Here is a 24,882-nt window from a genome sequence, read left to right on the forward strand (position 1 = left end):
AAAAAAAAAAATACTTTAAACCAGGTTCTCCTTTCCCCGCCGCCTCCTCCCCCTCGTGGCTACTGGCCTCCTCCTCTCAGCCTCACACACTCTGCCCTGCTGGATCGGCAACGACAGCGTTAAAAGCAGGGCTCGGCCTCAGTCTCCTCCTCCTATGTTAATGTGGCGGCGGCTACAGTAGCGTGGAGCCGGAGAGAGGAGAGGCGCTCGGTGAATGGGGAGGCGGGGGGCGTGAAGGTGAGGGTGGGAGTGTTGCCTTCACGGATCCGTGCGCTCATCACAAGGAAGGAGGTGTCTGGTGCCTGTGTCTGCTGCGGGCTTTTGTTTTGTTTATTTTTTTTTTTCCTGCATCTGTTTTTATTTCGAAATCGCCGTCGCCACCACCATCACCATTATTATTGTTATTACTGCCGCTATTACTATTATTTCGGAAGAGAATCGGATGCAATCATGCCACGCGCGGCGGACGGTGCAGCATCTTAATAATCATCCGCACGGCCGATAAGAAGAGACGGACTGCAGGGGAATAAAAAAAGCCATGGGCGGCCAGATAACACGGAATGCCTTGTACGGTAAGAGACAACAGAATGCGCATATTTTTTATTTTTTATTTTTTGCCACCAACCCTTTTGTTCTCCGCTGGCGGCCAAGTGTTTATTTGACGGTGCGCTCGCCGCCGTGTTCTCAGGTACCTTATTGCTGCCTACGCTGCCTATTCTTTTGTCGCCCTTACGTCACTCCTGTAATTAGAATGAAGGGGCTCCTGGAGACGCGCAGCAGTGCCCACTTGTCTTCTAATTATGTGATGAGATTTTCTTTTCTTCTCTTCTTTTTAAAGCATCAATCTCTTCTCAAAAGCCCATAATCCGATGAATGAAAGTGTACGAGATGGTTTATGTTTGGTCACGGGTCTTTTTTCTTTGTTTTTGTTTTTTTAAAGGGGAAGGGTGTGAAGTTGCGGGGTTTCCCTCTGCTTCAGATGCCGCCGTGGGCTCCTTCCCCCTTCATTAATAAACAGTGCGTGTGTGCAGGAAATCTATACATTGATCTCCCCCCCTTCGCTATAACCCTCTTTTGTGCCAACAGTGAGGTCGAGGCGTCCATCACTAGTGATGAATGGCCCGTACACACCCCCTCCCCCTGTTCTGTGGCTGGAGGCGCACAGCAAAACGGGAAGTGTAATATGCAAAGCGGCAGGAGGCGTAACATGCAAAACCATAAGCTCAATTTTATGTAGATACAAAGTCTAAAGGCGACAGTTACTGTACGTCTCTGTTTTGGGGGTTTGACCTCGAGCATGTTTGTTGGCAGGCCTGTATGTGTACAGGATTATGTGGATATGGTTCAAATGCAGGCCACTTTCACACCCTGTGGCTCTCAGTGGTGATCCCCCCGCTGACACACTAGCCGCCGTGTTGCCATCAAACATTTCCACGGTCCAGTCTCACATGCACTGCCCTGCAGAACCTTCTGAGCGTGTTGTTGTGGCTTTACTGTATAAGCGCAGCTAAAGCCCTGCCGCGGCAGCCTCCTCTGCTTTCGGCCACCTGATCGTTCTAATTAAGGCCCCAAGATTAATCCAATTAGTGAAAGAGGGACAGGCTGAGGAAGGGGGGCGGGGGGGAGGAAGGCGAGAGCTCACCAAGGTCAAACACCTCGCTGGGTGTGTCCGTGTTCATGTACCTGCCACTCAAAGTATTAGCGGAGTCTTCACCAATCAAATCCTGTTTCAGTTTCAGAGACACTTGCTGTTGATTGTACAGTTAAACTCCAGTCCACTAGGGGGTGCTAAACAAAAACAAAAATCAGATAATCAAATATAGTTTAGAAATGCAGTGCTGTTTTATTTTTTAGCAGACAGAGGAAGGACCTAAAGACTGGGCTATTGTACGTTTCAATGAAAATCATCTATTGTAAATGCCATCACTCAAGTCACTGCCTTTCAGAGAACTATTGACGGGGGGGAAATGGTCACAGTGCTTAGCAGTTACCATTAGCATGCTGCTAACTGCTAGTGTGGAGACCTTGCTTTGCTCGGGCCCAGCTCGATCCCACCTGTTCTTTGAAAAACTTGTCCAAAGTTCACTTCACTTCCGCTTTTGATTTAATGGACACACACCCAAAGACAACAATGGCTGTCGGAGTCCATGTATTGCAGCTAACGCTATGATTTTTATATTTCCATTATTGCCCCAATAAATAGTGTCACTGTCTTTTGACAGCTGTGTGACTTGTTGAGTGGTTGAGTGTTTCTCACTAACTCTCATTGATGACACTTGCACACATATTCTACGTTTGCTTGTGCCTTGAAAGAATCTGTAGTTTTTAAAATAATTAGCAAACTTCCACCGTTAAGCAAAGAGGGTTCCAACCAGTTGTGCTTCTCAATTTCAGCTGAAAGGTTTGCACAATAAACTAAATTGTCATTTCAAATGTAATAGAATCTGTCCGGGGTTTGTGGTCTTCTTAGCGCCATAATCCCGTGTCAATCTGGTCTGTGACTTTCAGAATGTACACTATTTGTGGAGGAGGCCGGCAACTATTAGTGGACCAGTAATTTAGTTGTGTGTTCATTACCAATTACAATGAAAGTAATGAAAGGAACTTTCAGATCCCCTTTGTTTCTCGTGTGGTCACGGTGAATAACTAAGTTTTATGGAGCCTTTTTTTCCCCATTAGGTTTTAGTGCATTTTTATCCCGTGGACTAGAGCTGTTTCCTCTCCGCACAGTTCTGATGGGCTGTATCAAAATCACCTCGTAAATGAAGGAGAACGCCTCTTCGCTTCCATTTTACAGTTTGCAATTACATCGGAGAGCATTTCTCTGTGTGAGCCAAAAAAAAAGTGGCATTACTGTTGCCTCTAACTAGTTTGGTTCTCCACCTTGTTCTCTCATGTGCCTCCTGCATCTTGACTAAAAACTTTTTAATGGCCCCGTGCCTCATTGACTACGCTCTCGCCGTTGGCATGCTGGTGTGAAACCTGAATGAATGGTCTTTAATTACATCATCTGTCGTCCTGCCATGATTAATCCAAATTTCTGGAGTGAAAATGGATTGAGTGTCGCTGCACTCGCTGAACTTTGTCCTTCTGGTTTTGGATAATGGCTTGACATCTGCCTTCTATTACCACATTGGTCCCCCGATTCTGTCACACTAAGCATTGGACAAGAGCAGCAATTCACATTCCAAGTGAGAAGTTAAGACGTGAACTTACCCATCTCACTCGGATCACTGAGAAACGTATTTTTTTGCGGCTTTTGCCAGTTTACAGAGTATTTTCTGATTTACAACGTGTACTAGTGCGTGTGGTATGTCTCATACTGGGACTTGGTACTGGGACTTGGTATTTCCTTGCATTCTCTTCCTTCATGGTTGAGCATTACAAGGAACACTGTCATCAAGAAAAAAAAAAGTGCAAGAGTGTGTGTTGATTTTTCAAAATGAACCTGTGTCAAGACGTCAGACAACCGCATACTTTTATCATCTCTGGGTTTACTGTTGTGCTGATGAACATGTAAACGGAAACATGTCAGCGTGCTCACAGACTGTCGCTGCTCATCGGTCACTCTTGCTCGTGGGTACAGGTCATGATTACTGAGACTCATTAGTCTGCTGAGAGAGACAAAGAGAGACAGAGAGAGTGAGACGGCCGAGGCTCCATATACGCTAAGTGGAACGGAGCCTTGATCAGTATCATTGGAAACACCTGTGTTTACACAACTATTTCCAGCCAAGATGGCCGTTGTGAATGGCCGTCAGTGTTCCTGTGTACAGTAGTGATATGATCGGAGGAAAAACAACCATCTGTCAGGGGTGGCAGGCTTTCCGCCGTCTTAGTGACCCAGTTAGGGTCCGAGGTCTCTCGAATAATCTAGTCACACTGTCAAGTCAAACTAAAGACTCTGTTTGGCAGAAGGCCCTCGGTGCACAGTTGTGAATGTGACCTCTAGGTTATTTATTTGATAATTGGAAGGGGCCGCACTGTCTGCTTACATGATATCTGATATCTATTTACACCTGCTTAAACTTTGCTTACACTTGAAAACACCTCTATACGGAAATACATTGTTTTGGCTACCAACCCAGGAACGACCCAATAAAACCACAACTTGAGCCGGACACCTGTAAGAGGAGAATCCTAATTAAAGTTCAAGGCGCTCAAGGGCATTTGTTGTTATTAGTGCACACACTATTGCTGACATTTCTGGGCGGAAGGTAAAGAACAAAGCGCTTTTTAAAGCCTCAGCAAACGTTGCTGCGTGGATTCGGCTGTGGGCACGACAAGGGACAGACTGGTGGGATAGTGTTAGGATCAGGACTAGTGGCTCAGGAGATTTCATGTTCAGACAACAGCTGTGGACATGTTTTATCATTGTGCAGAAATCAAATAGTAGAAAAGTATCTGTTCATTGCCACATATGAAGGAGGCCTGATTCCGATCTGACAGTTTCCGATTTCAGTCACTTTTTTCTTGCTCAGAAGTTAATATTAGAGATCCGATCTGTGCTACTTGAGCCTCCCGGTGTAAACCTGACCTTTGTTAGAATGGAAAGAAGAGAAGGCCTTTCATGGAAAGGTATTAGGTTGACTCCGCCCCTTCTTTTTCTTCTTTTTTTACTAGTGTTCAATTGAAACCCTTCTTGGGTGTTTTCCCTCTGCGTTAGTGCTTTTCGTGAAAACGCAGCTGGTGGTGCAGTTGGCCGGACTGGGCTGGAGATGCTCCGCAAAAACCCGTCAAACATACGAGCGACGGCGAAGAAAACAGATTACGCTTCCTCTCAGGTGTGAAGCAGCAAAAGGCACATCCAGAACGGCACTCGCCGCCCGGGCCGGGTTGCGTAACACAAGTCCGTCGAGTGTGTGGGAGCTCCACTTCTGTGCTCCCGATTGACTGAAAGTGGGCCAGCGTCTGAGGCTGCTCAGGCTGATTCCATCGAGCGTCTGGCCGCGTTTCCACATCAACAGGGCTCGGCTTCCGTTGGAGTCGGGCGTGGGGGAGGCTCTGATGCAGCGACAACAACACAAGTTTTCTCTCTGTCTTCCGTCTCCATCTGATGGGATTTCCTGTTTTGAGATATGCCACCGATTTGACTGCAAATCATGAAGAAAAAAAAATGGAGCGGATTGTTGCTCTTCATGAAGTCCACTGCCACTCACGGCATGGGGTGGGTTGGGCAGCGGCGGGGGGGGTGAAACCTCTCTTTTCCTCTAGAGCTGCAGTCAGACCCTGGCCAGTTGCTGTGGAGTGACAGAAACATATGTGTGAGGGTCAGGTGGCCTTGTTGAGAGTGTGCTTGGCAGCGTCTTTGTGAATTAGCCCGGACTCCTGAAGACACAGACTCCTGTCATCTTCATCACAACACAGAGTGGGGGTGGCGGACCCTCTTCAACACCATGGGTGTCTGTGCGCTTGTGTGTGTGTGTGTGTGTGTGTGTGTGTGTGTGTGTGTGTGTGTGTGTGTGTGAGTGTGAGCCCACCAGCCCTCCCAGCCTCATTCTCCGGAAGGGTCACCTTGAAGGCAGCAGCGCCCACATCAATGGCTTGCGGCGCTGATTAGCATCCTGCCTCCTGCTTGCAGTCAATACACACTGCATAGCATTAACCCCCCTCACCACACAGATGCACACACACACACACACACACACAGCAGAGGCTGCAACCCTCAACGGTGCCCCAGCCACGACACGTTATTGCTTATTGATCACAGTTGTGCAGTTGTGTGTGGCCCACTGTGCATGATGCCATCCACCATGGAACCTTTGGCCACCAGGTCACGGCAGCGTGAGCAGCTAAGGGCGCTGCCGCTGCATTGGGAGTCAAAACCTGCAAGGACCAAAATGTTTGTTTGCCCCTGTCCCGTATTTACGAGTCTCCTTAGACGGCTATCTGCCATGCGGGATACAAAAATGTTAACTGCCCACAATTGGCTTATTTATGATGTGCATCCATTACCTTCTAGCGGATAAATGAACGTACCTTTGGTGAAGATGAGTCAAAAATGGGGACATTCACAGAGAGAGTGCTAAAAGATTTGGAGTTTTTTGTTTGTAACACAAAGCTTTGAAACCAGAACCGATTAATAGTTAAGTTGTCATTGATCCATCATTACAGTCGTCCTTCAAACAACAGACACCTAGATGTACTGAGTGACTTTTCAACAGCTTGTTGTGTTTATCATCCAGATATTGTTCTTTTGGTCTCAGGGGTGAACAAGAAAAACTGGCCATTGATTGATTGATTGATTGGTTGATTTCCTCCTCCGAGCCACTAAACAAGGTTGTTAACCTCACCTTGTTTAGTTGAACAAGGTTAAGAGGACACAAAACACCACTGGCTTGTCATCACTGCGTGAAACAATGATTAAATATTTTCCATTTGTCACATGACTGTGAACTGTGGAAAGGTGAAGATGTAATGATGGATTGAATCGGGCATAAAAAAAAAAAATTTGGTTCTTGCAAATGCTCATATATCTTAATGCTTATATATCTGAGAAGGTCTCTGCCACTCTGCCAGAGACTTGATGCATGTTCAATGCAGAGTAGATAAAGAACATAAAGTAGTGGACACAGAAGACTCACATTTAAGTTTACAAGGCTGTTCTTTGTTTGTTCTTTTTTAGAATACCTGCTGCTGTCAGTATTGTAAGGAAGCCACGACTCGAACTATAGCGAGGCTAGAAACAACTAAGAAAAGTGTCACCTGATCACACACTGATGACTCACACACTGGGACTGGGGCGATTGGGTTTCACTCACCGTGGGGTCGTCACACACGCGCACACGACGAACTTCAGTGAGAACAGGGAAGGCGATACCCTGTGAAAGGCTCCGTGGATAAGCTGCAAGGTTTCGGCCCGGTGCGTGTACAAGTACTTAAATCCACGCTGCCCGAGCTGTACTTTAAAGCCAAATGATAATAGCGAGTGATTAATGGCACCCATTGTCCCCGTGAGTCATTCGGCAGTTGGTGCTGTGCCAGGCTCCAACGCCGTTTTGTCATGAGTCGGTGGGATTGAATTCATCATGCCGACGTTTCCGTGTAAACATTATTAAAACGGTGTTTGTCATCAGCCTGCCATTGACCAACAGCGGCACATTGAGCAGACAGTAGTGACGCAGAGATCAAGCGAGAGATGTCTCAGACCTGTCACCTTGGCAGAAGTGCAACCTTTTCTCTCCCAGTTCTCAGAAAAAAAGCCAAATGATGGCAGTCATTGAAATGATGGCATTTTGTCTAAGCCAAGGTACTCAAATGCTTCGTCGACATAAATCACACTCAGCAGTACCAAGTGGCACAAACATTTAAGGTGAGAATCTTCCACTCACCCATACAAGGTGAATTTCAACATACCCCTGGATGCTTGGAATGCCCGGACACCAACCGCATCCAGTGAACAGCAGGCACGGGGGACGGTGTGTGGGCCACCTTCTCCTGCTGCTGTCGGAGACTTCTCATGTTTCCATGGCGCTAACATTAGACTTGAAGGTCACGGATGGTGGAGATGTGGGTCGGCTGTGGATACGCACCGTTGGTCAGGCCTCGCATCAGGGACTGGCCACTGCGTTGGTACACGCGCTGATGCTTAGAATGGCGCTAAGAAAGAAGGATAAGAATCATCTGTCCTCATCTTAGTTCACGTAATATGTTTGGAATACCTTCGCCGTTGGACCGGGAAGTTATTTGCCTCACAAATATGCAGCAAACACAACAGTATTTTACCCCCCAGAGGGCCAAACACTTGACTTGTAGTTAGTAGCTTAAAAAAGCAAAAACAAAACAGTGATGACACAGTTTACCTTTCACACAGTGCTGCCAGCCAAATGGTCTCAGTAAGAACCGATTAACTAATTGTCTTACCACTGTTTGCTGTAAGACCAGTATTAGCTGCACATAAGCATGCGGCCAGTGGGTCTGTGGTTTATTATTAATGGGCCTCTCCGGGAGAGAAAACTCCAGGGCAACTCTGACGTTTAGAGACAAGCGTCCTGTGAGGCCATAAAAGCTGCTGTTGTCCGTTGAAAGCGGCGCGAGGAACAAACAGAGTTCTCTGAGAAAGCAGGTTCAGAGTCGGATTGATGTTTGCGCTGCCGAGGCAGCGGCCAGCAGTTTGGCTCCGGGCTTTGCCTGCAAAAAAATCCATTATGGATAAACACCAAACCTTAAATGATAAAACAGTGTGTGTCAAAGGACCGAGAGCCTGATTCCGTAATGGATCGTGTTGCTTTTTGCAGCCACTGAATTGCCGTTCACACATCCGTCTAATTCACAGAGCCCACGCACGCCACCGCACCGCACTACCAGTAATACAGCGTCTCTTTCCGCTGGCCCAGTTTGCCTGCATGTACATGACATTTTGTCCAAACACTGGGAGCGGTAAAAGACGATTTCTGTGTATATCACTGCCGTGGCAACAGGCGTCCGTCCCATGACGATTAGCGCTGTTTGCCACTGGCAGTTTTGAGTGAAATATTTCTACACTGCTCACCCATTTAGTCAGCGGTAATAAAATATTTAGATTCATTGAATCCATTGCATGGCCAGACGTCCTGGTGATCACGACAACTGTTGCGAGGAAACGGCTGTGTAACTCTCCTGTAACTGTTTAATTTAGCTGACAAGAAAATCCTCCAACAGCACAGATTTCCTGGTTAAGTCATTCAGTAAGTGCTTCTTATTGAGATCCTCTGTGCCTCATGCTGGAGCTCACTGCCTCTTCTGTGCCTGCTGTGTTTGTAGTGGGGGAAAAAAGATGTTTAGCTATGTTAACCCAGACAATTGCAATCTGACGCTACAATGGTGCAAATTGCTCACGTCTGCTAGACTTGATGGGCGCGACAGGCAGCCACAGTTTAGTCTCAGTCAATCCAGCCCTGCTGCCACACATCTCAGATGCCATAATCAGATGAACTGTGTCTTTTCTTACCTCCACCAGCTTGTTTGTGTTTTCGCCACCGGCGGGAATGATTGTCTGTTTTGTCTGTCAGCAGGTTCGAACATGACTTGTGAATGTGGCTTAGCTCGGTTTTCTAAAAAGGGGTCAAGCTGTTGTGCGTGGAACCTTTGGTGATGTGGAACCCACAGCTAAACAATTGGGCCAGCTTTGTGGAATCTAAGGAGATGGATGCATTTCGCTGTTGGCTAACAATAAAGTTAAGATTGCAGCGAGTGGACGCCCCATAAAGACACAAATGTGTATCAGAGTGGTAGCACCTTTTTTAAAGGTCAATAGTTTCAGTTTGATTTTAAAGCACTATGGTACGTCTCAGAATTTTTAGTCACTCATCCTCTATGTTGAAGTTCTTCAACATCGTGTGTTAGGACGATAGAGCGGGTTTATTCATATTGTGTGTTTTATGAAACAACTAAGAATAGCATGAAAATAAAGTGATCACAGACGCTTTGAAATCTCATTATGTCTGAAGTGGGAAAAACAAAGGCAAAAGGTCAGCATATCACAAAGTACTTGAATCCATTTTAATCCAGCATGGGTGTTCTGTCGTTCACCTATTTATTCCGGGTGAAAAAGGTAAAAAACACTGGAAGGTGATAGTTTTGCTGCTGCCCTGTTCCTGAAGCTGCTTTCCAAAAAAGCCATAACCCAAGACTATAAATATTATGTTGTTCCATTGGTGTAAACAAACGGCAGCTGGTGCATCCTATCAGATAGCCGGCGAGTGAAAGAGTGCACTGTTCGAGACCTTTTCATACGAGGGGGTTGCTAAGGAACATGAATTCACACATAGGGCCCGTTTTTCTCCGCAGCAGCTGCGTCTCTTCAGAGCCTCTTAATGCATTCAGCTCAATGGCGCGCGCCACATTCAGCAACTGCTCTCCTGTGGCTCCGCCAGAGACAAAAGGGCCTCGTCGACACTGTTCAGTTGAGGCCGGGATGAAATTGTGGACACGTTTTTACGGGCTGAGAAGCTGGACAGGGCCGTGCCGAGATAAACGCAGGCGAGAGGGAGATGAGGGAGACAAAGAGTGAGGGGGAACACGAAGTGTGTCGGCTGCGGGACTGGCAGTCTGCTCTTATCTGTCCTCCACAGGGCAGCAGCTGCTGCTGCTGCCTCACTGTTTGCTTCACAATCCTCTCTGAATATCCCACAGGACAAAGAGTCCAGAGAGCCGTATACTGTACATGATATGATTTATTTTATGTTATCACAACATTCATCTGAAACTCTGCAGTATTATATTTTCAATATTTCTGTTGTCCAGTGTGTCAGTTATTGTTCCCTGCCGCTGGATGTTGTTTCAACATTTGGTCCTGAAATGTCTCCAGTGTCAGTAACCAGGGTTCAATTAGAAAGCATCATAGCAGATGTTAGATTTTGCGGTTCCTCATTTGTGCAAAACAGAATTATGACTACCATCCGAATTAGAATTATATCATTATTATTATAGTAAACTCGCTCGTAAACTCGGAGGCGATGAATCAGAGGAGAGGCAGACAGCGCTGGCAGTATCTCCACCAATCCATAATGCAACACAGATGGGAGACATGCAGGTCTCCGAGTCAGAAACCAGGAATCAACCTGCTCTCACAAGTGTTGTCGTTTTCACGTTTGCTTTGTGAGCCTTTTGAATTCGGTCCTGCTTGATGCAAAACATCCAAGAACGGTTGCTGAAGAGAGAGTTCGTCGCTAAACGCACACCAGGGTCAACAAAATTGAGCGAAAGCGGGCGCTATGAAAGACATGACTCAACCGCCTCACCACAAACTGCTGGAATGTCCAAACATGAAACGCTGAAACTTCTGGAAATCATTTGGTATCCCAGGACGGTGATATATAACATACTGGAGGAGCATCAGATGATGGAATTTTTAGAATTCCCTGTTGAAACAAGTTTGCCTCTCCTCAACTTCAGATTAGGAGTCCGGCTGCTTCAGTCAGACAGAACACAACACTGGGAACTGTACGAAACTGCTTTAGCAAAAAGTTCCTGGTTAGAGATGAAAGATTCTCCGGCACTCTTACCCAAGCTCACCCGTTTGGGCAAAAATACTATCTACGTATCACAGAATTTGGCCAGTTTTCCTCTGCGCGTCTCTTTGGCTCTCAGCAGTCTAATCTGTAAACAACCTAGAACATAATGTCTATCTGGGCCCATTGTTGGCGCTTAACCTGCGCAGAAGATTTTGCTTTTTCCCTCCTCCAAGGCCCAAAGTGATTACTACTGATTTGCTCATTACTTTGCTGCTCAACAAATAATCAACGCGAGGTCCTCTGTGATGCAAAGCTTTTCATCAGATTTGAAAGGCAAACATCAGACACTAATTACGGTGATTAAGCCTAACCTCCTGCTCCTTGTTTGTTTTGTGGTAAAAAAAAAAAAAAAAAGAAGAAGAAGCTGACTCTGTCCATATTCCCTCCCTCTCCAGACTCCCTCGGCGCACCGTTTCCATCCACGTCACACCGATGTCACCACAAACCCAAGAGGTGCCTGCCCATCCAGTGTGGCAACCTTCCCATCAGCCCGCTGCTCTTTCATCCAAATGCCAAGGGCTCTCTTATCGTCATGGATCTGGCCCAGAAGACAGTCAAGAGGCTGGCCAGCTTCTGCAACGCCATTACCTTCAGCAACAGACCTATAGCGCTGTACGAGCAAGTCCGCCTCAAGGTATTTCCTGCTGAAAGTAACAGTTGTAAACCGCTGTGCATTTGAGGTCAAACGAGGGTTTTGCAGACGCAAATGTCACGTTGTGTCGTGTTGATAAAGACTCAACGGACAGTTGCTCTGCTAACATGACATCCAATATACTGAGAGTATTTTCTTCTGTAACAGACAAATATTTCAGGGTTTCTTTTCTTATCTTTACATGTTTCGACATCAACTTCCGTCTTCCTCAGAAGGTCACACAAGAGGTCGACGTTCTGAGGAGGACACAATGAATCCCATTCAGTTCATATACTTTGTGATTTGAAAGCATTGCGTTTGGTTCTCTCCTCTGCAGATCACCAAAAAGCAGTGCTGCTGGAGCGGGGCTCTCCGCCTGGGCTTCACCTCTAAAGACCCCTCCAGAATAAACCCCGACAACCTGCCCAAGTACGCTTGCCCCGACTTGGTGTCACAGAGTGGCTTCTGGGCCAAGGCCCTGCCCGAGGAGTTTGCCAACGAGGGCAACATCATTGCCTTTTGGGTGGACAAGAAGGGCAGAGTCTTCTACCGCATTAATGAGTCCAGTCCCATGCTGTTCTTCAGCGGCGTCCGCACAGCTGAGCCCCTCTGGGCCCTCATTGATGTTTACGGTCTGACCCGCGGAGTGCAGCTGCTAGGTAAGATGCTTAATGGGGCAAGAGGTGCAAGAGTGAGTAACCAACCAAGCAATAGAGTGAAGTCGCCCTGGGATCAGAGCCTCCGGGGTCCTAATTTCATTAACAGAGAAAGATAAACTGGAACAGACGTGGGTTTCATGTAGAAGCATATGGGGAGGCTAAACAGGACTGTCCCTCTGCAGACTGTGATGATGTTTCTAGTAAGATCAAATAAGTATCTACATATAAATGTATTTATTATTATTATTATTATTATTATTATTATTCACATGTTTTTATGTTTAAATGTATTATTCAATCACACTTATTTTATTTTAAATTACAAACTCTAATAAAATGGCCAGTGAGTAACATTTGGTAGTGTGTCATGGTAAGAAAGCATAGCAAACAGTCCCTGTTTTCTGGTGGTGGATCTCTTGCTGAAATCATGAAACCCTGACTGCCTCGTTACTAGTGGACCCACCTTTTCTATAAATAGACTTGTTCATATTAGCAAATAGAACCACAGCTGTTTTTTTTTATTTTTAGTGACTTTATGTAACTGTTCCAACCCATGTCTATAGATCCCTTTAAATGTTCCACAGTGGGCCTTTAATCATTGAGAAGTAGATGTGTTCTGTTTTCTTTGGACAAGCCATTTCCTACTACACCCATAAATTATGCTGAGATTTGCTGGCTACGCAATCATTAGTATGATGGTTACTAATCTATTTTTAACCGCTTTCATTGGCTCGTGTGGAAAAATGTATCGGTTAGAAATCATTTTCTCACTGTGGTGGCTCCATTTGTATTTAATAGAAGGTTTGATTCAAGTTGTCTTGCCTCAGTGGCCCGGGCCAACTGTGAAACTGCCACCTCCACTGTACAAATCAGAGGAAAACAAGACTCAATCAAAACAATATATTGTATATCTGAGCGATTTCCACAAACCTCCCACAGTTTTCCAAACACACAGCACAAGCCATCAGAGGCAGCTATTGTCTGTGTTTACTTTCGGTAAGATTTGGAGACTAGCTCCCCTAAAACGATTCATGTAAATCCATGGAAAGTTTCCTGTTTATCGGGTTAAGCAAGTCAGTTTTTTGAGCCAACTTCCCCGGATGTTTTTTAAAAGCCCTTGAAATCTGCCTATTTGGGTGGTTGAGTTCTACAGTTGCTATCGCTTTGTAAAATACGGTGGGTAACAGTTTGGGGATTCGTCCTTTGAGAGCCTGTTGTACAAGTGGATCAAGGTCTGTTTTAAATAGGTTTGATGTATTGGGAAACGCTATCTCGCATGGTCTACCTCAGGGGTCACCAACGTGGTGCCTGTGGGCACAAGAGAGCCCCCAAGGACCACATTAGTCGCCCGCAGGTCTTTTAAAAAAATTGCACAACTCGTTGAGCTGTGTCTAAAATTAAATTTTATCCAACCTTGTTAAGTTGTTAATTATTGAGAACTCATTAACTTGATAAGTGTCTTCACATAGATGACTATCATTATAATAATATATAACTCAAAGACTTTATTTCAGGAGAGTCTAACAAACTGGTAGCATCATGTGACTTAGGACCTATGAAGTAGCTCTCAGTGCCAAAAAGGTTGGTGACTCCTAGTCTACATCCAGCTGACTGAAGTGTCCACCCCCCCTCCCCAGTTGTTGTGTATTTATGCAGCTTTGTTAAGATGTTTTTATGTGTAACACGAAACGCGTGTCTTCCCAGTTTAACCAGTCACTCAGAGGAAAAACAGGATTGAAAATCGTTTTGATTCTGTAATCCACTTAGATCACCTGACAAATCGTTGTCTTTAGGCAACACATTGAGTATAGCATGGTGGGTTTTCCGATGTCTTTGTGTTTACTGTAAACACTAGTTACTATCCATGGCTTTGCATACAGCAGTAAAGCGGAGTGATGCAACAACAATGTCCAAAGACTGTCCATGATATGTCTGACCCACACATGGCCCCATAGGAAGGGGGTAGGAAGCCATGCGGTGCATTATCAAACTACGCTAGGTAGCTTAACATACATACAGCAAAGCCATAGCCGAGGGTAGTGTGGCGCAGGCTTTGATGTGAGAGAATGTATACACACATTTTTTTTTAACCCTGAAGAGCCAGTGCTGTCATCCCTTCTGCTGTTGTATAAATAGACCAGGGGTCACATGTCCCGCAGATAGCACATTTGATTGTAACAGTGCGCCGCAGTGATTGACAGTGGTATCTCCAGGCTGCTGTGGGTGGATGTCAAGTGACAGAGAACATTTTCTTTGTTCCTCTCCTCTCACTTGTCTTTGCTAGCATGCTTTTGCCCCGAAGTCGCATTTCCAGGACTCACAGTCTGTGTTAATGAATGACGTTATGTATGCATGTGGGTTTTTCAGGCTAAAGCAGAAAATAGTTGAGGAATCACAAGCTGAGCTCAGAGCTCTCTGATGGCAGCTCTGGTTGAATTTAATGTGACGCGTGAACAATTCGAATTGCTCCTCCAAACGACAATTAAAAATAGAAGGTCTCCTTTAGGCCTCTGATCAGATGTTCTGTGTCGTTCCAGTCATGCTAAAAAAAAATAAGGGTCTGTTTTGCTTTCAGAGACCTGTCAAATGACGCTGCCCTCTCAAACAGGTATTAGTCCAGAGTAATGGAACACTGCCATTTCTAAGACAGAATGACTTCATTTAAACAAGATGCACTTAAGTGCGACACGGGAATGTCCACGTTTGTGTGCACAACGCTGAATAGAAGTTTCCCTGTCAGCAGACAAGCCCTTTGGCTATTTTGAGTTTGGCTTCTCATTTAAATCTGTAGCTCAGGAGACTGTTGATAAAACAGCAACTCTAAAAATCAAGTATTTTCTCACACTGACATGACCTCAAGCCATTGAAACAGCCGATTTCCAACGCATTTTGCGTCAACCACTGCCAAAGAAAGGCTTTGCAACAATAGCGCATGTTTTATCTCCAAGCCAGGTTTTTCTACAATATAGACCCTCACTCACATTTCAATATACATTTTTCCTGTGCGTACTCCTCAGGGGTTTCGCACATAAGATGAACACATTTTCCCTCTGAATTCAGTAACCTTCTCTATACCATTTCTCTACAGCAAGTGAGATTACTTATTGTGTCCACTCTGAGACTATTCTAATCCTCACTGCACAAAGGCTGAATTAACTCACTCAAAGAAGATAATGTAACGCGTGTGTATGCACGCACGCGTGCCTGCCAGCCATCTTCTTATAATGTGAAGAAGCAGGATGGGTGTTGGACTTTCTCGAGCTGCTTCTGCATCTTAGTGGATAGAAACACGACTGATGGTTGCTTTAATTTCCTGATGTCAAAATGGTGAACTTAGATTCAGTGAATGGACACTGAAATTCCTATTGTTTCTGTATTTACAAAGAGCCCTATCGCCATCACAACATCTATCACAAGTCTTATCACATGTCACCTGCTAATCTAATATCACGCAACATGCAGCGCTTCACCTTTTATCTCTGACAGGTCGGCTACTTGCTGTCACATCCCGATGTAAAATTGATGAGCAGCTTGATGTCAATTGGCAGGTTAAGAATGGATACCTTGGTAATAAATACGACTAGTTCAGAGCTGTAGGAAGTGCTGTTCATTGTAGGTGCAGGTTCATTTTCATGAGTGACAAGACAATACAGGACATGTTATTTTTTCATAGAAATATATTGATCAGGAAGCTTTATTACTCTGATCCTTTCTGCTGAGCTTTTTAAAATGTCGATCGTTAAACTCTTCCTGCACAAAATAACAATTTGGTCCTGCGCTCATAAACAAGTATTGATTATCACCACGCAACATTTTGAGCAGAGTGATGTCTGGCCTTTTGTTTGTGGAGATGGATTGTTTTCAGCGCTCGGAGGCTGCGACGAGGTCAGCGAAGACGACCAGTGAATAATGAACCCAAGTGACATTTGCTAAACCTTTGATGCGAAGACTGAAACAAGAGCTGTGCTCTATTGTGCGACAATCTGCAGGCAGGTCTTGTTTAATTATTTTACACATTCAGTTGAAGAATTTCACCTACAAAACCCTTCTGAGGGTTTTGTAGGTGTAATCTTTGACTGTCCACAGCGACCCCGAGAAAAATAAAGCCATCAAACTTTTTTCTTAAGCATCTTTACCTGAACTCAGTGCCAGACGCCTGGTGCCCTAGGCTGCTGGTGATTGACTGCACCTGGTGGTGAACTGGGTAAATACACCACTGTGCAGGATGGGCAGGGTAATCTTTGAAGCAGTTCCCCAAAGGCTTGAAATCCAACAAGGCAAAGAAGGTTGTTTAATAGATGCCGTGTCCTGGTAGGTGAGCTGCAACTGAGACACTCGCATCCAGCCGTGTTTCACTTGACATCAGAAAGGAGGCCGAGTAACTGAGTAATTTCAGCTGTTGTGTAGCCGGCAGGACTCAGATGGTGTGAATCAGTCAGTGTAGAGTTTTAATCAAGAGGGGCCCTCTGTGGGCCTTCCCTGAAGGACAGGAGAATAGCGTCTGATAGAGAAACCTTGAGGCTGTAAACACCTCTCAGCCACAGCCCACCGAGAGACGGATTCGGACAATCTAGCCGTCGCCGCAGAAAAGAAGCAAGTCAATTTACCTCATAGGAAACAGCGTGTGGGAGGATGGGGCTGTTTTCTGGATATCTCTAGGGAAGAAAAAAAGTGTGTTTACACTTCGAGAAAGATGTCCTCCAGGTAATCGTATCGAATTACACCGCGACTCCTGGCCGAGAGACGATGTCCCGTTGGACCTTCGGGACGCTGCATTTACAAGTCCCCTCAAGGGGTTTCAACGGGAGGCAGAGAAAAATCTAACTGAAAATGTACATTTTTGCCAAGAAGAGTATGTCATTTGAGGTGTCAACTGGCATAATGTGGCGCTTTTACTGAGTCTGAGTGTATTTGTCTGTGCTGTATCCGCACATTGTGCATTGTGTGCGAAAAATCACCGCATCAGTTGTGGGATTGTGCTTTTGTGCGGCGATGACAGATGTGGGCTAGGTGAAAGGAAAACTCGAGCGCTTCTCCGAAGGGAAAACAATGCGTGAAGGTTTTGATGGATGACGACGCAACGGACTCGGCTCTTTGTTTACGTCTCTCCCGAGATGTGTCAAAAGAGCCGGCTTATCTCTTGACAGCTTGCGAGGCAGGGTCGCCCTGTTTAGACCTCTCGTAGCACGTCTCTGTCACCAAGGCCATAATGAGAGATTTGATCTCGAAAAGCTTCCCAGCTGCTCTGGTCCAAGCTCGCCTGTGATACCTGTTGTACGCTGAAGATATCGCCCCTTTCTTTAAGAGGACTGTTGTTCATGAACAGTCCTGTGCGTCTTGTGCTTGTCAGGTGTTAAGTGCTTTATGTGCTAAAGTCCACTGTCTGTTCCACTCAAACCTCCTCTGGGTTAAAGGAAACATATGGCACTTTCTGCAGGTTTCTGAATTCTTATTCTAGGAACACTGAGTGAGTCGGACTCAGGCCAGATTTTTTTCAACTGGGATTGGATGCCTCGTAATGTACAAGCAGTTTCAAGATGTGCTCTGGTCCGAAGAAATGGTCGGCCCACCAATTACTGTTTCAGTTTCCCAGGAAGAAAAATATTGTTGTCATTATTATAACAAACGCTCCTAAATTTGATTCTTATGCGTGACTTGTAATTCATTGAGGAGGCTTTGGAGCATTATGGTATTAAAGTATTAATGGCATATAAAAATTATATTAAACCAGTTGAATTTACATTGGTTCTCATGCAAATGTGACGCTCTTCCAGGAGAAAACAGCAGTGCGTTAGCATAATGAGGGACTTAGATTTGCGGTTTCATTTGGGAATTTTTCCCCCGTCCTGTGTCGCTTTTCCTTTAGCCCTCAGTCTAATTACCATAAGAGATGCAGTGAACAACTAATGACAGCAAGCAGAACTTATCAGAGGATTAGAAGAAGCAAATTTTATACCCAGCGCTAATTATAAAAGTCTGGAAGGGAAACAAACACTTTTAGGGTCATATTCTTTAAGATGTATTGCACATTTTCAGACAGGCAACAAGCCTTTTCCTAAAATAAAATAATGTGAAAACTCTGTGCTTGAGCATTTGGTCACTTGCTGTTCTCTGGCTCGGTCCACTCAGCTCTGGCTGCACTCCTAGGACTCCACTAGCATGAAGTCATCTGGAACGATGTGAGATTTGTCGTCCAACTTGGATCAAGCGACTCAGCAGGGGCTGCCACATACTTCTGGGAGAAACTGATTACCTTTAGCTAAATGATGATTTAATTACCATGCACACTTGACTGATGCCGGTGTTTGATTTGGCTGGACTCTGGACCTCAGGACACTTCAAACAGACCCTCCAAATGCATGCAGAGCACAGAGCTGGTGTCGATCTGACTACTTCCTGTTAGCCCACGATTTGTTGTGGTTGTTGTGGTTTTTGTGTTTAAAGATATCAAGAAGGGCAAATTTAGTAGTGCTGTGTTTCTTGGCTCAGGTGTCCTGGGTATAATTAAAGACGGCTGCTGGCCTGAAAGAACAAAAGGCCAAATAGAATAAACTAACTGTGGATGATTCAGCAATGACTTTTCAGTGATTTGGCCAAATACTCAAACAACGGCAGTCTTCAAAAGGCAGAAGACATTATTGAAATAATTCCATTTTCTATCAGAACTTTATCAGCTGTGAGAGAGATTCAACAGGAACTTTTAATGGGGTAAAATCGAGGACAAGACTTATGTAGTTTCCTGTTTCTTTTCTTTTGCTCTGCTTGTCCCCCCCCCCGCTCAGAAAAAGTTATTCCACCCCCAGTTCAAAGCACGATGTTTAGTGACGTTCCTCTGAACGCATCCAGCTGTTGTGCACTGCTCGCCCTCTGAAGCAGCGTCAGGGGTATCAAAAGCATACACTGGCTGTGTGGGCTTTAAGATGGAAATGAAACAAACAAGTAGCGTCCCAAGGTTTCTGAATGCACCTTTGGTCCAGTCAAGTCAACATATTGTTTGTGTACCACAGTGGAAATATACTTTTAAAAAAGGCATCTAGTGATACAGAGATGCGTTGATTGAAATCGATCAGATTATGTCGCCTTCCAACAAAATGTGACAATTTCAAAAACAAATCAGTTCCAGGTGCCGTGCACCACCAACTGTTGAGGGAAATTGGTCATGAATATTTCATTATTTATCAACTCTTATTAAACAGTGGCTGAGTATAATCATTGACGGTAATGAAAACAATCACGACTTGGAGCCTGCACAATGAGTCAAACCTAATGCACTCACTGGGTTTTGATGTGAACATTGTCTTTGTGTTTTGTTGGCGAGTATAATGCTGGTGAAAGGGGTCAAAATTATTTTCAAAAATGTGAAAATAACAATAACAGTTGACATAATAGTTCAAATGATTATTTCATGGTGGAGTGTACAAGATGTAGGTGTAGAAATTGGCTGATAATGTCCCTTGTAATGTTTTTGTTTGTGTTTCTGAAAGTAATTATTGTGTTTATGAAGTGACAATGACCCTCTATATTTACAAAGGTTGATAGTCCAAGTCCTCCAATCTGCTCTTATCTTTCAGCAGACAGACCAGGCCAGGAGGTGACTTTTAATGGAGGCATGAAATCAGTTAGTGCAACTAACTGAACTCTGAACTTTGCCACAAGATGCCCCAAATCTATCGTGGCTTCTTGTTTAAAGCGAAAAACGAACTCCTGAGTTGCAGGAACTCCTGAATTGGGTTATAAATCTTTGGTTTTGTATATTTGATTTAATCAGCTGTTAACCAAGCTTTTTTTTAAGTGGAAGTCTGGAAATCAAACCATTTTCCTTAAAACTTTCTAAAGCGGCATCTGCTCCGTGTCGGTCTTCCTGTCTATCAAAACATTATTCTAATATTGGCCTTCTCTCATGTGTGAGCGCTGGAATCAAACAGAAGACTCTAATGTAAGAACCTTATGATGGAGGTTATTAACAGGCCTTTGGCATCCTGATTGGCGGAGACGGGACAGCGCATGCCGAATCCTGCCAATGACCTAAGGGACAGGGCTCGTGTGACTTAGCAGGCATTTTGCCCGGCTCTTTGTTATGGCCATGTGTCGCCCTGGGAGCCTGCTGCTCTTTCCAAAAGCCTCGGACTCAAAGCTGCACAGCCTGAACGGGGAGTGAGGATTGGTCCAGTGCCAGGGAGGGAATAAGAACGTCCCAAACATCCAGCACAAAGTACCCTCTGTCTCCATCACTCACTTCCACCGTTCTAACTTTGCCCGTCTTTTTCGTTGTTTTATATCACTTGCACAAGCCCATTCTGCCACCCTGACGCTGACATTTGCCATTTGTGAGAATCAGAGAGAGCTATTACTTACATGGAAAGAGGTATTTAACCCACGGAGAGGATTAAAGAAAAAATACTAATCAGAGCTAATTTTAGCCTCCTAATTCTTCAAGATTCCCTCAAGTGGTGCTTTCCCACTGCAGGCTCTTCCACCCCAGACCTTTTTCGGGAATTCAGCTGGAACTTGTCCCGGGGTTATAGTACTTTTCACTGAAACCACAACTTTGGTGTCAGCAAAGCAGCGCTGAGAGTTTCCTTTTGGTCAAGTTCAACGTTTTCCCCCTTCATTTACACTTACTGGTATTTTTGGTGGAAAAAGTCTGGAGATTCATTCATAGCCAAACAAGTGAGACCCACAGAGGTTTTCAGCTCGTGTGTTTGTGCATGCGCACAGATGAAGGGTACAAATGTTGGAGACGGGCTTCCAATAGCTCAATGAAGTATGACCCAGTACTCAGTTCCCAGCCCTAATCTTTCACTTCAGTCCTCATTTAGCTGATGCCAACGAGACCTGACGGAGCTCTCCTCTCCTCTCTCCTCCCTTTCAGTCCGCACTCAAGATCTCTCCGTAACTATCTCGTCCCATATTTCCAGCTCTCTCTTAACCTTTGCTGACATTAGACGAAACTGTCCGGGATAAGGCTAAGCTCTGTGAGATAGAGTGAGTGCGTGAATCAGAGCAAATCCCCAAACCCCCATCACCGCCTCTGCCGCTACTTCCGCTGCTCGTGCACGGCCTCAAAACACTGGCACGTTCGAGCAAAGCTAGTCCGCTCGGCCACTGCCTTCATCCAACTCCCAGTGTATGGCTATTAGCTAATCAGCAACCTTTTCTTTGTAGGCCAATGGCTGTGGTGGCCAGTAAAGACCCAATGCCAATTCTCCTGTCCATCACATGCCACTGTGGAACTTTCATTTGGGATGGATTAAGCCAACAGGTGCTTAATTATACTAATTGAAAATGGTTCCAAGGAGGAACCGGCGGGAAATAAGATGAGAAAATGGGTTGGTTTTTTTTAACAAGAGACCAGCCAGAGCATAATACCCTTCGCCTAGATTTGCTATTCACTGCCAACAGGTGTTGCATTCAGTTTTGAAACTCATCAGGTGATGAAAACTGGGTGGAACCCCTAGGCTTACAGTGTTGGCAGCTGCGTCGTCCATGGCCTAATTACAATATCTGTTTGTGAGAACGCACACACACACACACACACACACACACACACACACACACACACACACACTGTTTATTGCAGCTTTCAAAGGGCAAAATCCTGTCCTGAGCCAATAGCAGTCGTGTATGTTTGAGTGGTGGATTTAAAAGGGACCAATGGACAAAGGGATTGTATCGGCTAAAAAAACGCAGGTGCACCATGATTAGAGGGCAGCAGCTGCTGAGGTCACAAACGGACAGTGGACACACATAAACAAACACACGCACACACTCATACACAAGTCTATTTGTTTTTTTCAAGTGCACAGTAAATGTTGTGCAGGACTTTCAGTCCTCTCTCTGTCCTACAAGCCATCAGCAGACTTCGTCAACAGCAGCGTCTCACTTGCCTTTGATCAGAAAAGACACAGAAATATAGAATACACGCACCTCACTAGGTGATACTGGTACTAAAAGGATACTAAAAGGGACATAAATCTTTCAAAGACCTTTTTTAAAGAAAATGGTAGATAAAAGATGAGGCAATACGCTTTTTTCCTTCTGAGTATTCACTTTGATGTGTGTGTGTGTGTGTGTGTGTGTGTGTGTGTGTGTGAACTCATTCCAAGGTTTGACTCTAGTAAAGGACACATGTGACAGAGGGAGGCGATGAGTTGTAGCTCCTTGGAACCCTCTGCAGACTGCTCTCCGCATTTAATCTGCCTTTTGTCGCAGGCGACCGCCCTCCTCCCTTCCTGGATTTACCTCTGGGCTTCACTCCCGCTCCTCGCCGCTGTTATCCCCCCGAGACACGTCATCATCCTCTCCGCGGCTCCGGTTCCTCCCGTGCATCCGGGAGGTCTTACAAGAAAGCCCATCCCATCATAATCCAATTTGGGATGTTAGCAAAAGGGGGCAGCGGGGCGAAGCAGTCGGCTCTGGAAGGTATCGGCTCTCATGGCTGATGTCACTCAAATCCCCCAGAGCGAGGCGGTGGCAGTGAGCGGCCCGCCGATGGCCAGGCAGCATCGCAATCAGTTTGCAGTTGTGCAATTAGTATGCTTCGTCTGTTGCCAAAGGAGGGGCTCTCCTCCTCCTCCTTCCCAAGCCTGTCCTCCTCCTCCTCCCCCGTCATCAGAGTGAAGGATTTCAGGCTTGAGCCACATTACGGTGTCTCCAATTCATTAAAGGGTCTCCCTTTAGCAAATGGCTTTGTGTCTTGGGGAACAGGCTTAGACAATCGAGGCACGAGTTGCACGGCTTATTGAGGCGCAGCCTAGTTCATTTCCACAGTGTGTCCTTAAAGTATTTGCAAGGGTTTACGTGGAGGCTGGGAGTCCCATCAAAGGGACGTGATCAGAGAGGAAGCAATGGATGAAACCCCAGCCACTGTTATCATCTGCATGCTTCTGGGTGGAGAGGCGTTAAAAGGTTGATTAGCAGTTGATTGGAGTCCCTCCTGTGCACCCAAGGCTCAGCTCTCTTCCACTTTATGTCCCTCTGAAAAAAAATCAATTAGCGCAATTACAGGACCTCAGATCCATTAAACATTAATCCCAGGGCAACGCGTTGGTGGTTAGCAGCTAACATCAATCGCAGGCTAAAGGGCTAGCAGCAATATCATCTCGTCATTAGAGTGCACGGCCGCTCATCACTCAGCATTTCAGCGAGAAAGTCACTCGCATCACAGCTAAAGGAGGGGAGGGGCGGGTCTTAAACAGCGAGGAGACGGCTGTCACATCCAGTATGCCTCAACACTGCGACGGCGGAGACTTGATGTCAACGACTGTCTGTGTAGACGCTGAAGGTGCACTCTGAGGAGCCCTGGTTCAACACGCCGGGTTTGATCCTGAAATGACTGTCGCTATCTCTGTGAACCAGTTGAATGGAGGTTCAGAGGAGCTCCTGTCAAGAAGCATTTTTTTTTCCTTCCCCTCAAGTAAATTTCCTTTTCAAAAATTTCCTCTCAGGAAAGTCAACATAAATGTTCTGCCTGCTGGAAACATAAAAAAAATCCCTTGTTTTGCAGTGACTACCCTTAACTTTGGACAGCTGCTATAAAGATGGAATTTTATGTTATATAGAATTGGTAACCATCTGCCATACACTCCTACAGACATATATACCAGGTTTACCCTTAGTTTCAAAGAATACGCACTTGATTAAGTAATTTCCATTGCTAATTAAAATTAACATTCCACTCAGTCCAGCTCACAGATGACGCAGTCAGCAATGGATGAATTAAGTCCCTCTCCCCTCGCTCCTCTGCAAAACTGCAGTCAAGTTGTCAAGCAGTCGCTGCTGCAACCTTTTCCGGCTTTCTCATTGTAATTTTCTTCAAACAATTCACTTAAAGGCTATGTGTGAGGACCATCATGATTGTCACGAGAGAGACTTTTATGAAGTTTGCACCTTTGAAAGAGTTTATGGATGGAGAATAGAGAAATAAAACTATAGAGGTGGACAGACCCATTGCGCTTATTTCCCGTTTGTGGCATTGGAGTGAAAAGGAATCTGCATCTCCCAAGTACACTGCCTACATGTTTAGAGAACTGCTCTGGGAACATCTGGATCAATATTGCCTGACCAACCAAACCCTTTATCGGAAAACGATTTTAGGAAAAGACTGATTTGGACAATCCAATCAGAATCCACCATTTGCTCATATGTCTAATATCAAATAGAAAATATTATCATTTTGGGAATAAGAGTAGAATATTATGGTGCATGTTCAAACGCTGACTGGTTTAGGACAATATCTGCTTTTATGCCAGGAAAAAAAAAAATCTGTCACATAGAGCCTGAAGCATCAGCCGTGGCCTCAAAAACACCCCACATTCAAATCTGATTGGACTTCAGAGTTACAATCCATGAAATGCTGCTAGCAATGAGGACTTTGGGAAATAAAGAGTGTTTGGGTGGGTTTTATGGGTCACAGAACATCAGTATGAATAGCAGCACTGAGCCCTTTAACTGCAACTCCGACTTATGTCGCTCATTATGTCCCGTCCAGTAAAGACAACAACACATGGTCAAACCCCTTTCTGTTCCCAGTCTCATCCTCATGTCAGCTGTTCAGTGCCACTGTAAGAGGCTTGTCCTGGTGTCTCTGCTGCAGTTT

At 45.2% G+C, this 24,882-nt stretch overlaps 1 protein-coding gene across 1 annotated transcript in view; it reads left to right on the forward strand.

Moving 5' to 3' along the window:
* The first annotated feature begins 207 nt into the window (after positions 1-207).
* The window catches only part of neurl1aa (neuralized E3 ubiquitin protein ligase 1Aa), a 39,416-nt gene continuing 14,741 nt past the window's right edge, over positions 208-24,882 (forward strand). The window contains exons 1-3 of the mRNA XM_076035278.1: positions 208-572; positions 11,390-11,628; positions 11,963-12,284. Of these exons, the coding sequence (XP_075891393.1) occupies positions 539-572; positions 11,390-11,628; positions 11,963-12,284 (595 nt within the window). The 5' untranslated portion in view covers positions 208-538. The remainder of the gene's footprint in view (positions 573-11,389; positions 11,629-11,962; positions 12,285-24,882) is intronic.

The sequence above is a fragment of the Nelusetta ayraudi genome, unplaced genomic scaffold (genome assembly GCF_046127955.1).
Source record: "Nelusetta ayraudi isolate G7.1 ecotype Tasmania unplaced genomic scaffold, CSIRO-AGI_Nayr_v1 ptg000004l, whole genome shotgun sequence".
In the NCBI taxonomy this organism is placed as follows: domain Eukaryota; kingdom Metazoa; phylum Chordata; class Actinopteri; order Tetraodontiformes; family Monacanthidae; genus Nelusetta; species Nelusetta ayraudi.